This window comes from Spinacia oleracea, chromosome 3, assembly GCF_020520425.1.
Source record: "Spinacia oleracea cultivar Varoflay chromosome 3, BTI_SOV_V1, whole genome shotgun sequence".
NCBI classification, from domain to species: Eukaryota; Viridiplantae; Streptophyta; class Magnoliopsida; order Caryophyllales; family Amaranthaceae; genus Spinacia; species Spinacia oleracea.
This window is the reverse complement of record NC_079489.1, coordinates 85,799,471-85,814,252: the sequence shown is the minus strand read 5'-3', so window position 1 is coordinate 85,814,252 and position 14,782 is coordinate 85,799,471. Positions and strand designations below refer to the sequence as shown.

The 14,782-nt window shown below is 47.1% G+C and overlaps 1 protein-coding gene and 1 pseudogene across 1 annotated transcript; one reads left to right on the top strand and one right to left on the bottom strand.

Annotated features, from left to right (window-relative positions):
* Positions 1-648: 648 nt before the first annotated feature.
* On the bottom strand, positions 649-749 carry LOC130470971 (uncharacterized; annotated as a pseudogene).
* Positions 750-836: 87 nt separating this feature from the next.
* On the top strand, positions 837-2,843 carry LOC110795594 (uncharacterized). The gene is made up of 2 exons (XM_022000613.2): positions 837-1,186; positions 1,961-2,843. The coding sequence occupies exons 1-2, from the start codon at positions 837-839 to the stop codon at positions 2,841-2,843; spliced, it is 1,233 nt and encodes a 410-aa protein (XP_021856305.2).
* The last annotated feature ends 11,939 nt before the right edge of the window (positions 2,844-14,782 follow it).

Below are 14,782 nucleotides of genomic sequence, written 5' to 3'. Positions count from 1 at the left end.
AAAGCTCTTCCATAGTTTACCATTAGAAAAATACAAAAATATTGCATTCTTGTTTGCTTTCTTTTCCTTTGCAATACTCACGTGTTTCTTTGAGTTTGTATGCTTGATAGAGGTCGAGCACGTCAAAGGTCTCTCCATCCTGTTGACCTTGAATTGGAGGGGACATTAAGGAGATTAAGGCGCGTTCGAACTCGCTCATCAATCCACAACCGGTTTAAATCCTTGAGTGTAGGCGTGGAACAAGAAGAGAGTGAGCAAGCTTTTGAAACCATAGCTCTCCCGGTTAAGAATTTGGGTATACCGGGAGCATTTGAAGCAACATGTGGTATCCAAGCTCCCACAACTAATGCCAATAACTTTGAGATCAAGCCCGCCTTGATCAACTTGGTTCAAAGCCATCCTTTTTGTGGAAAGAGCAACGAGTCACCGCACGAGCACCTTAAGCAATTCGAACATTATTGTGATACAATCAAACACAATGGTGTGACTTCGGACTATGTGCGGTTGAATCTATTCCGTTTCTCTCTCCTTGGGCGAGCTAGCGATTGGCTTGACAAGGAGGTCAAGACAAATTCACTTCGCACTTGAAATGAAGTGACTAGCGCATTTTTGAGCAAGTTCTACCCTCATGGAAAGACGGCGGAATATCGCCACAAAATTCAATTGTTTGAGCAAAAGCGGGATGAATCGCTTTATGAAGCTTGGGACCGATTCAAAGAATACCAAAGGGAGTGCCCTCACCATGGGATCCCTAAGTGGTTGCTACTTCAAACCTTCTACTTGGGAATGAGCCCATCCTCCAAGACGGTCTAGATGCGGGGGCGGGTGGTCCTATCATGAACAAAACCGAGGATCAAATTGAAGAGATAATTGAGGATGTGGTCAAAAATTATCAAGCTTGGCATGTTGGTGCAAGGGACTATGATGGCAAGGGTAGGAATGATGATGGGAAAGGGTCGGTATATGCTATGGAGCAAGCTAGGATCATTGAGAAGCTTAGCTCGAGATTGGAAAAGCTAGAGAGCACACCAAGTCATACACCATCACCATCAACGATTCCACCACCTTCGGCTACTCTTCTCACCAAGGGGAAGAGCAAGGTTAGTTCCTATGACACTATGCCTCCGGGCACATCTTTTGTGATAATTGTCAAGATTTTGGTCATTTCCCCAATGCTTGTCCTTTGGTGCATAATGTGTCTTATGTGGATTATGGCCCTTCTTATGAAGGTGAATTTGAGTTGGAATATGCCCATGCTATGAATGAGAGGCCTAGATATGATAACCCCAATAGTCAAAACTTTTCTAGGCAAGCACCTAGAGGCCCCCCCTATGCATGGATCCTACCAACGCTATGGCCAAGGAGGTGGGTATGATAGTCAAGGCCGAGGTGGCTATAGAGCACAAGGCTATCAAGGCCAAGCACCCTATGGTCAATCTCATGGTCTTGGAAATCAAGCCCAATACAATCAAGGTAGTTATAATCCCAACCATCAAGGTGGAGGGGGTTACAACTACTCTTATGGGAAATTTAGGGGTGCCTCTAGTGGGGGTTATCCTTCAAACTCGGGAGGTCCATATGGTGTTTCTCAATATCCACCTCTCGAATTCAATGGGAAAAGGACCTATGGCAACCAATTCCAACAAAACCCTAGTGGTTATGGCAATGCACCTCCACCGCTCCCGCCTCTCAAGTCTAATCTTGAGGATCTCATAGAGTCGTTCGTGGGGGCGCAAGCCAAGAAGAATGTTGAGTTTGAGGATGTATTCAAGCAACCCAACACTCACTTGAAGATGATTGATACCCAACTAGCACAACTAGCTAGCACCATCAAAGAGCAACAAGTGCATACTAGTCTCCCACCCCATGGTCAAGCACCTAAACAAATTTATTCGGTTGTGACTCGGAGTGGGATGATTCTAGATGATGGTGCTAAGCTAGTTGATGCACCTTGATCTAGGGGTGAGGATCCTAAGGGAAATGAGTCCCCGAACTGTGATATAGCGGAAGAGGAGTCTCATGTTGATGGCGTGATTGATGGTGTTAAGTCGATGGAGACTACTCTTCCTCCTCTCCCAATTCCTCCCCCCCCCCCCTATCCTCAAAGAATTGCTGGAAAAAAGCTTGATGATCAATTCCATAAGTTTTGGGAAACAATTAGCATGCTATATGTGTCATTGTCTTTCACCGAGGCGCTTAAGCAAATGCCACATTATTCTCGGTTCATGAGAGACATTTTGAGCGGCAAAAGGACTTGTGGCACCAATGAAACCGTGCACCTAAAGGAGCATTGTAGTGCTTTGATTTCGAGCCCTTTCCCCCCAAAGCTCGAGGATCCCGGGAGCTTCTCGATTCCTTGTAGCATCCAAGAGCTTAAGTTTGAAAACGCTCTATGTGATTTGGGGGCGAGTGTAAGTATTTTGCCGTACAAAATTTATGAGAAACTTAGTCTTGGCGATCTCACCCCTACCCCCATGTCTTTGCAATTAGCCGATCGCTCGGTCATGTTCCCATTGGGTAGGGTTGATGATGTTCCCCTTGTGATAGGGAAGTTGACTTTCCTTGTTGACTTCATTGTCTTGGATATCGATGAGGACGCCCATATCCCTATTATTTTAGGGAGGCCATTCTTGGATACAGCGGGTGCTTTCATTGATGTTCAAGGTGGTCTTATCACCTTGAAGGCGGGAGACGCCAAGGCTAGTTTCAAGCTTGCTATTGAAGATCAATGTTGCTCTAAGATGAAAAGTTGCATGAAAGTTGACACTCTTGCTTGTGTTGAGCACAATCACTCTTGTGCTAATTCTTCTAACAATCCTTGTGTTTTTAAGTGTGGGTTTTGAGATTGATAGGAAAGTCAAGAAAGATATGCACGAGAGCTCCTTGGTTCTAGGTGACTCCTATGATGACGTCATCACCATTCCCGACACATTCGGGATGGATCTTGATGATGTGGGATCACTCACTCCGGCATGTAATGGTAAGAGGTGCATAACCAAGAAATCTAAGCAAGGCGATCCTACGCCTAAGAAGACTTGGTTTGGTCCCAATTCCATGAGTGGTAGTTTGGGTAAGTTGTTTGTGCCCAAAGGGGCTAAGAAGAGTTTGTTGACTAGTGATGACCCAAGGTTGGGTGTGTTTGACCCCCCTTGACTTTTGGGGGGGTCCGTCAAGCTAATGACGTTAAACGAGCGCTACCGGGAGGCAACCCGTGTAATGGTTCTTGCTTTTTTTCCCCCATGAGTTTTGGGGGGACTCGTCAAGCTAATGACGTTAAACGAGCGCTTACCGGGAGGCAACCCGGTTGCCTAACTCTAGTCCTAATTTGTTTCCATTTACTAACTTTTGTTTTAGTAGTTTTATTTTTCTTTTAATAAAAAAAGGGGAGAGAGAGATGAGGTGCATTAATCGAGCAAAGCAAATGGGGCAATCATCCAGTTCTGTGCGATCGCACAGCTTATTCATGCGATCGCACAAAACTGGAAATATCGATCAGTAGCTCCCCCGCAGTTCGTGCGAGCGAGTTAAAATTTCGTGCGCTCATGCTCGTTCAGTGCGATCGCACAGATTTTCAGTGCGCTCGCACGATGCCCGTGCGATCGCATGGTATTTTCGTGCACTCGCACGGGTCGGGCGACCCGGTTCTGCAATCGAGTTATTTCTGAAACGCGACCCCTTCTTTTTCATTTCTCATCTTCATTTCTCATTCTTCACCATTACTCTCCTATTCTCTCTACTCTAACTCTTCAACCTCTACTTCCTACACATTTCCTACTCCATTTCACTCACACATTTCACTCTCATTCGCAAATTCATCCCCTTCCCTCACCCAAAAACCATTAATTTCAGATTTTTCTTCAAAAACCCCCGATTTCTAGGGTTTGGTTTGAACTTTGATTTTGTGATTCATTGGTGTAATTGGAGCTTTGGAGAGTGCTTTTGGGTGATGTAGTCTTCCTCCTCTACTAGTGGTGACGATTTCTTTCCCTTCCTTCTCCATTTTCTTTACATTTTATCTCATTGTTCATACTATTTGTTGGAATTTCTGAATTTTTGATTTTGGGTGGTTAGATGATGCATGTTTGTTTTTGTGTTTACTCCTTGATAATCTAGACTTATTATGCATGATTCATTGTTAATATTCGTAAAGTCTAGGCTCTTGGTCGATTTTTGGTGAAATGTTGGATGGAATTCTAGTTGATTTGTTGGTTTTGGTTGATGAGTATTGTTTGGAGTACTCTTGTTCGTATTGAACTTGGGTGGTGTATTGGTATCCGTTTGCGGTAGTCTTGGTTGTAGATTGTTAGCTTTCTTTACTAACTTAGTTTTTCCTTTTGTTTGGATTGTGGTTGTTTTCTTTGTTTGTGTGTAGGTTTTTGTTCTCTAGAGGTTCATCATAATGACTAAACGATCCAAGAAGGGGCCTAACGCCCAACCAAACAAGCGCAAGGCACCCGCCCCGCCAGAGTTCGAAACTTACGGCATTACATTTCCGGAACAACGGTCTTGGACCTATTTTGAAGAATTGCCTAAGCGGACCATCCGCCCGACAAAGTTCTATCATGAGAAGACCGTTCGTGATTTGGGGATTAAGAAGGAGCTTGATACTTTGATTGAAGGACTCGATCTTGAGGAGTTCGTGAAGATGCATGCTAAGACCTACAAGAGGGTGACCCTCGAATTTCTTGCTTCGGCTCGGAGGCAAAGGGTTTTTGAGGACGGGAAAGAGACGGTGTAGCTTCACTTTCAAGCTTTCAATAATCAACACAACTCACCGACGAAGAGATCAATGATTTCTTCACTATCTTCCCAAACCGGGGTCTTGTTGTTAACCCGGTGGTGGAGTATGTGGGCTCCTATGATGAGAACATTTGGTGAGGGGACCTCACGGGAGAGCCGAAGAGGTTCACTTCCTCTTCGGCAAAGTCATCTTCATTTCATCACCCCGCCATCCGTTACTTGAACCGCATGCTTCTCTACGCGGTCTTTGCAAAGGGGGCTACCGGGTCCTTGTCTAGCCCGGAACTTGGAGCCTTATGGTTAGCCACAGAAAAGGATGGTGGCGTTTTGGATTTTTGGCAGCTTTTGATCACCCGGATAATTAAAATTCGGGATGGGCAACCGACTAGTGGTGATATTCTTATTGGTGGGATGCTCACCCTTCTCTTGAGGGCACTCCCCAATGATCCTTACAAGACCGCCCTAGAAGAATTGGATCCGGTTCCAGGAGGGGAGTTCCTTGAATTGCAGACTCTCACCAATTCCAAGTAGATCAAGGCCACCAAGAATGACAAGTATATTTGGTCGGTCAGGCAACGAGATTGGTGCATCCTTCCCAATCCCTCCATCACTTCTTGGACACCCAATGTGCGGTAGTTTCTTCCCCGCGATCCTCAATTCATTGCCCAAGAGGCAAGGCTTCCTCCTCCTCAACCCGCCCCGGAGTCTCCTCCTCATAGTCCTCCTCAAGGTCCTCCTCCGATCACGGAGCCTCCCCTAACGAGGGTGGTATTCCATCTTCCTCCTCTCCTTTCGATTTACATAGCTTGCAATCTACCCTTGCGGCTATCTTGCAAGGGCAAGAGGACCAAGCTCGTACCTTGGCTACTCTTGCTCCTCAAGGGAGCCGCACGGGAGATTCTTATCCCGACTTTGACTCGTCCTACTACGGTAGGCGGGTGTACGATTACCATGTTGACAAAGGGGACTTTGCCCCCTATGTCAACTATCCTTATCACCCTCCCCAACAAGGGCCCGTCCCTAGTTGGAATGAGGAGCGTACACCCACTTACCCGTATTGGACGGGCCCCTCCCATCCATGTGTCACTCCCCCTTCCTTCCCGCCCTATGATTATACTATGATGGGAGGGAGTGACTACCGTGGTGACCCTATGTACCCCACTCCCCCACCGGTGGATCGGCCTAGTGAGTGGCCCGAGGATTTCACCGGGTATTTGGGAGGGTGGGATGGTCCCCGAGGAGAGCCACCCCATAGAAACTACCCCCTCAACCCCGAGTATGCTTGACCTCCCTATACCGGTGCTTCGGGTCCCGATGTGGACCCCACCTTCAATTTTACCCCTTTTACGGACGAAGAGGCTCGTGCTCATCGTCTTAAAATGGATGAATATTGGAGGATTTATGATGCGAAGGGTAAAGGGCATGCCCCGAGCACCTCTTAGGGTTCACTCCATTTCTCCCCCATCTTCTTTTGTGATGGTATGCTTGTGATTAGCTTGGGGGAGAGGTGAGGAGTGGGGGTTTGCTATGTGGACCCTTTGATGCTTGTTGGTGTTGTTGATCTTCTTGCCACTTTGTGTGGTTGTATATATGATGAGCTTATGATGCTTTTTTTTTTCTGGTGTGTTTTGGCCATTTGGCTCTTGTCTACTAACGTTTTTCCTTGTTGTTTTTGAGTTGTTTTCGGTATGTTTCATTGCGGTGGGTTCACACTTTCTACCATTGCCTTGTCCGTCGATTTTTCGGTGAGTTTGGTTCGGTTTTTACCGGTTCTTTTTAGGACTTTCTCCCACGACATATCCGGTAATATCCTTCTATCTCACATGCATTCTTTGGGACGGGCATATTTCTTGTGGGGCATTTGGTTGGATGGGTAGCTGTGCCCCTCCATAGTTTTGTTTTAGGCCTTGGGGACATGGCCTAATTCAAGCTTGGGGGGAGTTTTGTTGTGTGGTTGCCTATTTGTGATGCTCATTTCTTTGAAATCATACCTTGTGTGCACTTGTATATATTAGTTTCTTTGTTTTTAGTTTGAGTTTTGTTTGATTTTTGTTTTCTTTTGTTTCCTTTTCTTTTCTTTTGTTTCTTTTGATTTTTTTTGTTTTCCTTTTGTGTGATTTCTTCTTTTCTTTCCTTTTTCTTTGTTTTCCTTTCCTTTTGTCAAGGCAAGTTTTTCTAGGTTTCTTAGGCAATATTCTTGATTTGGAGATATAAAATTGGAACTTGTAGGTTAGAATGCTTTTATTCCTAATTGATAGATGTTTGCACGGTTTTCAATGTCTTGGGTCGAATCTAGGATTTAGGTGTTAAGAAAGTTGGTTGAACTTTGGGTAGTATGCGTCTTGAACCCTTGGCTTGTGGTAAGATGGTGTCGATCTCTCTAGTCACTTGAAACCGGAGAGAGTAGTATTTGCTCCCATTGGTGAGGATCATGTTCACATTAGCCCAAACACATTATATACATATATTGAGTGGCATGGATCCTTGACATTGACTTTCTTATCTCCCGAATTTGACTTGTTCCTTCCCGAGACCGCGACCGAACTACTTTAGGGGACGATAGAGGCATTTCTTTCGGTGACTATTTTTGTTGTGGGGTTTTTCCGGTGAGATACCTTGGAGGTTTCTTGGTAACTTTTAAAGATTAAACAAGATTGTATTTTTATAGAGAGAGAAAGTAGAGAGAAGGCAGAGCAGCAATTGCTCTAGAATGTATTGATTGTGACCCCTTTTTCTAGGGAAGTGGGAATATTTATAGTACTAGGTTTTTGTGGGAATGACCTAATATTCCCCTTACATGATTGGCTGGGGAATGGGAGAAGGACACGTGTCCTTTCTCCTTACAATTCTCTGATCCCCTGTAGCAATAGTGGGCTATTTGGGCCTATTGTGCTTAGTAATTCACTTGGGATACATACTAATTAAGCCCTTTTCCAGGTATAGGTTTTATACGTACATCTATACATACTTAAATACATACATTGTAGATACCTAGATTAATACTCATGCCCCGGAGTAGACTTTGCATGATTTCTGCTTAGGGGGCGCAATACGTGCCAGGTGTCACATCTTCATTGGTGCACGTAGGCATGGTAATTTTGCCCACAACATTTGCCCCTCAAGAAGGGCATTTCTGGAAACACTTTTCCGGGTATCGCTTCTTGATCTTTGATTTGCATCTTCATCGTTGGGTCAGGTGTTGAGGGGGTGACACGTGTCACCTTTCTCTATTTTGCCCCTCCCTATATATAGAGGGGGGGTAAATTTCATTTTTTTACGTTTCGTTTTCACAGAGCTCTCATAGGCGATTTCCGGCGTGTTCCTACCACCATCAGGCGATTTCCGGCCACCACGAGACTCATCCTTTTCCTCGTCAAACTCATCCCGTTCTTCGCGAAATTCATCCCGTTCTTCGCGATACTCATCCTGTTCTTCACCAAGTACTTCGCAGATCTTTCAAGGTTAGTTTTCGCCTTTCTTGTTTTTGTTATCCTCTCGTCATTTTTCTCTTTGTTAGCGGCCGACCTCTTAGTACTAGGTAAGGGTTTAAAGGTTTTATTTAAGATTTTTCCGCCGTTCATCTTTTGTCGGGGCGGACGTCCAATCGCGTCTTTTTCTTCATTGTTGGTCACCCCTAAGCCGTGCTTCGTTCACTACGCAGAAGGCATGGCTAGAACCAAGCAAACGGCAGATCCTACGCGCCTGCGCTTGCGGGAAGGAGCATCGACACCTCCTAGGGAGAGATATTCTTCCACCGCCTCGGCAATCGACGAAGAATTTGCCGAACTCTTTCAAGAGATCGACGAGTACGTCGAGGCGGGGGAGCAGGCGGCAAGCTCGTCGGAGGGTACAGCGAGCCAGGCAGTGGGGGAGCCAAGCGTCGCTCCATTGTCATCGGCCGCCGAGGAGCAAGAAGCTGCTCCCCAGCTTATTAGGCCCAGAGGACGGGAGGAGGCCCAATTGCTTCCGTCAGAAATTCACCCAGACGTGGGCTGGATGCGGTGGCTAGACAGGCACGGAGCCAAGATGAGGGATGACCTCTGCGTGGGGGAAGGGTACCAAATGCGCGTGCCGGCCGGTCTGGACTCGACCGTCAGCCTGCTTGCTGAGGGAGAATTCCCTGTGTATGCCGCGTCAATCAAACTCGGCATGAGATTCCCTCCACACCCCTTCGTTGTGGAGGTGTTAGATGGTTTTATTATTGGGGTGGCCCAGCTGACCCCCAACTCATGGGCGGATATCTTTGGCTACATTGCCAAATGTGCGCTGAACGACGTGGAGCCGTCCTTCAACGCCTTTCTGCATCTGGTCTCCCTCTCTCGTTCCCCCAGTGCCGCCAAAGGGTGGTTTAATCTGAGCAGCCGTGGTACCTACCAGACAGTGGTCGGCAAGCTCAGCAAGTGGCATATGTGGAGGAAGAGGTGGGTCGTGTTTTACACGGACGACCAGGAGATGTATGAGCGAATGAGCCGTTGGAACTGCAACGCCAACTTCATGGATCGTGACGAGCCCCTTCCACCCCTTACTGCCGAAGAGTGGGATCAGATAATGGTCCTGTTCAGGGCCAACACTTACCACTTAACAGTGGATAAGAGTTTCCATGTGCCGGCCGAGTGGTTGCCGCACATTAGCCAGTTTCGGAACGAGGCTTTTCTAGCGGCCGTAGGCTTAGGATATTCCATGACTCGAGGTTGTATGCCAATTTATGTGCCGCTCTGCCTTGGTCTTATTCATTTTTCTAACTTTGGATTTCTTTTGTTCTCAGAGGAAGGAATGAGCAAGTTGTCGGCGGCGGATACCGGGAAAGGCGATATGACCGATTGGATGGCGGACATCTATGAGGCCAAGATGCAGAAAGCCAAGGCCGAGTTGGAGGAGAAGGTGAGTATTCTCTTAGGTTGTTTCTTGCAAGTTAAGCTTCCTCCGTCCATTGTCTATAGTGGACGTTTATTTAGTGACGAGCCGATATCCTGACATGTGACCCATGTTTGCTAATGTTGGCCTCGTCACTTTTTAATGACGGGCCCCTTTGTGAGTGTTTTTCCTGTGGTTGCCAAGGTGCGCCTCGTCACCTTTTAAGACGGGCCACCCCCACCCCCTTTTTTTTACAAGTGACTCGTGGTTGATAGGGTACGCCTCGTCATTTTCGGGACGGGCGTCCTTTTTTATGACGGGCCATTTTTATATGAGTGTTGCACTTGATAAGGTACGCCTCGTCATTTTTAAGACGGGCGTCCTTTTTAATGACGAGCCACTATTTAATGACTTGTGATTGATAAGGTACGCCCCGTCATTTTTAAGACGGGCGTCCTTTTTCAATGACGAGCCACTGTTCTGTGAGTGACTTGTGATTGAAAAGGTACGCCTCGTCATTTTTGAGACGGGCGTCCTTTTTAATGACGACCCACTGTTCTGTGAGTGACTTGTAATTGATGAGGTACGCCTCGTCATTTTTGAGACGGGCGTCCTTTTTAATGACGAGCCACTGTTATGTGAGTGACTTGTGATTGATGAGGTACGCCTCGTCATTTTTGAGACGGGCGTCCTTTTTAATGACGAGCCACTGTTCTGTGAGTGACTTGTGATTGATGAGGTACGCCTCGTCATTTTTGAGATGGGCGTCCTTTTTAATGACGAGCCACTACATGGTGAGTGACTTGTGATTGATGAGGTACGCCTCGTCATTTTTGAGATGGGCGTCCTTTTTAATGACGAGCCATTATAGGGTGAGTGACTTGCGATAGATGACGAGGCCTAATATTTGACTGTCCTTTCTTTTTTAGCAAGCTAAGGACGCGGCTAGGGCGTCAGGGAAGAAGAAGGGGACGACTCTGTCCCAGCTGAAGAAGAGAGCTGTGCCGGCTGGCTCGGAGACTCCGAGTACCTTCAAGAAGCCAAAACCCCTACCTCGCCGTCTCGTGAAGAAAGACGAGTCGAAGGTTGCTGAGGGGGGATGCCCTGATGACGAAGATATGGGCGTGGACAAGCCGTCTCTGGTGGTGGACTTGGTGTCCAACTCGAGGTCCGGTGGGCATCCGGACGAGCTGGAGGACCCTCTTTCGGGAATCCCGGCCGACGTCCGCTCTCAAATACCGGCGGAGGTGGCCCGCCGAGCTAGGTCTTCGGGCGGTAAGTATTATTCGAACGTCGTTCAGACGTATCGAGCCTCCTCTGGCAGTTCTTCTTACTCTCCGCGTCATCCTAAGGCCGTTGTTTTTCCTATAGCCAAAGACAAAGGGAAGGATGCAGCTGCTGCCGAGGACGAGAACGTACCTGCTACTCCCCACTATTCGTCAAAGGATAGGGTGGCTATATGCCGCAAGGTTTTTAAGGCCGTCCCCGCAGAGTATGTTGCTTCTCTTCCTGGCCGCAAGACTGACGCCCAGTTTGGTGCGATCCAGGCCACTCTTCTCGACGTAAGTCTATTTCCAACTTGCTTGTACTTGTCTTCTCTTTTAGAGTCATTTACTAATATGTAGCTTCTTTTGCAGCTGTTCTGCCGCATGGAATTCTGCAAGAGTTGGAAGACCCGCACTGCTGAGGAGCTCAAAGCTCAGGTGGCTGAGTCCACCCACCATGGCGACTATGCGTTCAAATCCATTGAAGAGGTCCGCCTGCAGATGCAGACGACCATAGACCTTCAAGCGAAGGAGGTGGCTGCATTGAGATCTGACAAGGCCGAGCTGCTTAAGAAGATCTTGGCGCAGGACAAGGACATGGTGGCAATGGTCGAGGAGGCCAAGACAGCGGCGGCGGAAATACGGGCGCTTCAGGACCAGCTGCGGGAGTACCCTCAGGTCAAAGAGGCGACTGAGGAAGCCGAGCATCTTCGTGGGGAGCTGGAGACGGCCAGATCGCAAGTTCGCACCTTGCGTGAGCGTCTTCTGGAATCCTATGATCAGGGGGAACAAGCGACCAAGGACGCTGTTAAGCACGCCTGGGAGAGCCACATGTCAGAGTATGATCTTGGGTGGTTCCAGCGGCGAATGGAGCACAGTGCCGCTGCGTTGGCTGCTGAACGTCTTGGTCAGCCGCCCCCTGAGTTTGTATCATCTGATGACGAGGACGATGCGGCCGCTCCCTGATTTGCTTCCTTTCCTGCTTTTTTAAAATTTTATTCAAGCGTTCCCGTGCCTAAGGGCAAAAACAATTATGGTGTAAAGTTTTGGCGCTGATGGCGTCTGTATCATTGTGCCTGCTGAGCACACAACAATTTTCTTTCTTTTTTCTGGTCAAGAATTCTGAGCTGCTTTTACACGCCTTTCTACGGGCGTTGTTTTATAAGTAAATGGGTTTTTTGATGCTTCTCTTATCTCGCATTTACTTGCTCTTCATAATTTGATTATTCCTTAATCAATAGGCTTAATCAATAGGTATGATTGCCAAGGTGCAACCGAGTGTACACTAAGCACGTTGATGCCGCAGGCAACTGAGTATGCGCTAGGCCCTACTTTGGTCGTCACTTTCTTTGGCGAGCGTGTCTATAACGATATTGATTGACGCAAGTCAATCAATAGGTATGATTGCCGCTAGACATGCTCGTCAAATGGACTGTACGGCCAAACGTTCGTGCCTCCTAACTTTGAGCAAACAACCTTTGTTTCGAAGTTAATCGTGCCGCTGAACTTTTGAGCGGACAACCTTTGTTTCCAAGTGGTTGGTGCCGCTGGCAGCTGAGCATGTGCTAGGCCCTACTTTGGTCGTCACTTTCTTTGGCGAGCGTGTCTATAACGATATTGATTGACGCAAGTCAATCAATAGGTATGATTGCCGCTAGACATGCTCGTCAAATGGACTGTACGGCCAAACATGCGTGCCGCCGCGCTTTTTAGCAAACAACCTTAGTTTCGAAGTTGTTCATGCCGCTGGGCTTTTGAGCGAACAACCTATGTTTCAAAGTTGTTCATGCCGCTGGGCTTTTGAACAAATAACTTACGATTTAAGTTTTTTTTCGTGCCGCTGGCACTTATTATGCTGTACTGGTCGGCCAGCGGCTTGCTTATATTGGGAGGGGAGTTGGATAGGTGATCAGCCTACAACTTGGTGCTAATCTGGGCCACTTCTTAGGCTTCAAACAATTAGTCTTGCTGAGTTTTTTGCTAATCTGGGCCACTTCTCAGGCCGTCATACAATTAGGCTTTGGTTATGCATTGGAGTGTATATTTTTATATTCATTGTGCGAGCAATAAATATTACGAGACAAATAGAGTAGTATTATTTATAACTTTGCAAGGCGGATTTAGCCGGTTACAAAGGTAATTACTACCCTACTATGACCATTAGAGGCCGCCCCTTGGGCAATGGATCGTGGTAAGTAAGACAAGGCTTAGGACATATCTAGAAGAAATATTTCTTGAGATTGTCGGCATTCCAAGTGCGCGAAATAGGGCGGCCTTGCATGTCTTGAATGCGGTAGGTTCCATCTCTAACTTCATCATAGATCTCGTAAGGTCCCTCCCAAGTGGGCGTCAGCTTACCTTGTTCATTTGCTCGTCCTGTGGACTCCATTTTTCTGAGGACAAAATCTCCCACTTTGAGCACTCTATTAGAGACTTTCTTGTTGTATTCTCTTGCCATCCTTATCTTGTACAGCTGTTGTCTGAGCGCTGCATTTCCTCTAACCTCGGGCAGAAAGTCCAAGGCTGCTTTCATTGTCTCCCAGTTAGCATTTTCGTCATACAGCATGACTCTCAATGTTGGCTCACACATTTCTATGGGTAGGACAGCCTCGGCACCATAGGCTAGCAAGAAGGGTGTTTCACCGGTTGAATTCTTAGCCGTGGTGCGGATGGACCATAAGACATTTGGCAGCTCATCAGCCCATAGACCTTTGGCTTCGTCAAGCTTCTTTTTCATTCCTTCAGAGATAATTTTGTTGAACGCCTCAACCTGACCATTGGCTTGGGGTCGTCCGACTGATGCAAAACAGGTGTGTATACCGTGATCTGCCAGCCACTCTTTCAGCTTAGGCGTCTCAAACTGGGGCCCATTATCGAAGACGATAGCCTGTGGAATCCCAAAGCGAGTCATGATGTTCTTCCAAATGAATGCTCTCACATCAGCAGTTTTTATGTTTTTAAGCGCTTCTGCCTCCACCCATTTGGTGAAGTAATCTACAGCAACGATGACATAACGCCTTACTCCTGGTGCGGTCGTGAATGGGCCTAGAAGATCCATCCCCCATTTAGCAAATGGAATTGGGCTTGTAATGGGCGTCAGAACTCGTGCCGGTTGATGTATTAGGTGAGAAAAGCGCTGACATTTGTCACACTTCTTGACCAGTGAGATTGCGTCCTCCTTAAGGGTCGGCCAGTAATAGCCGGTTCGAAGTGCCTTTTCAGCCAAAGCCCTTCCACCAATATGCGAGCTGCACAACCCCTGATGAAGGTCTTCTAGAATTTCCTGCCCCTTCTTAGGTGTTACACATCTTAACAAAGGACGGGAGTAGGCCTTTTTGTAGAGGGTGCCGTTCCACATTTCAAACCAAGAACATTTCTTTTGAAGTTTTGCCGCTTCCCTTGAGTCTTCAGGCAAGACTCCATTCATTTTGAAGTTTACTATGTCATCCATCCATGTGGACGTTCTGTCAAGAGTTTCCACTTCCATTTGCTCAACACTTTTGTGCTCTTTTACCTCCCAAAACACGTGCCGAGGGGTATCACAAGACGCGGAACTTGCCAACTTTGACAGGGCATCAGCTTGGTTATTTTCCGAGCGAGGGACTTGCCTTACTTCAAAACTTTTCAGTGGCTCTACTTCCTGATGGACGGTCTGCATGTATTTGACCATAGTCGGATCCCTAGCTTCGTAGGTCCCATTAACTTGGCTCACAATCAGTTGGGAGTCAGATAGTGCTACAATCTCCTCGGCGCCTGCCGCCTTACACATTTTAATGCCACAAAGCAGGGCTTCATATTCGGCTTCATTATTTGACGCCTGGAAGTTAAATCGCATAGCATATTCAAAAGTATCTCCTTCTGGGGAGTGACAGATTATTCCTGCTCCACATCCATTCTGTGTGGATGAGCCGTCTACATACACT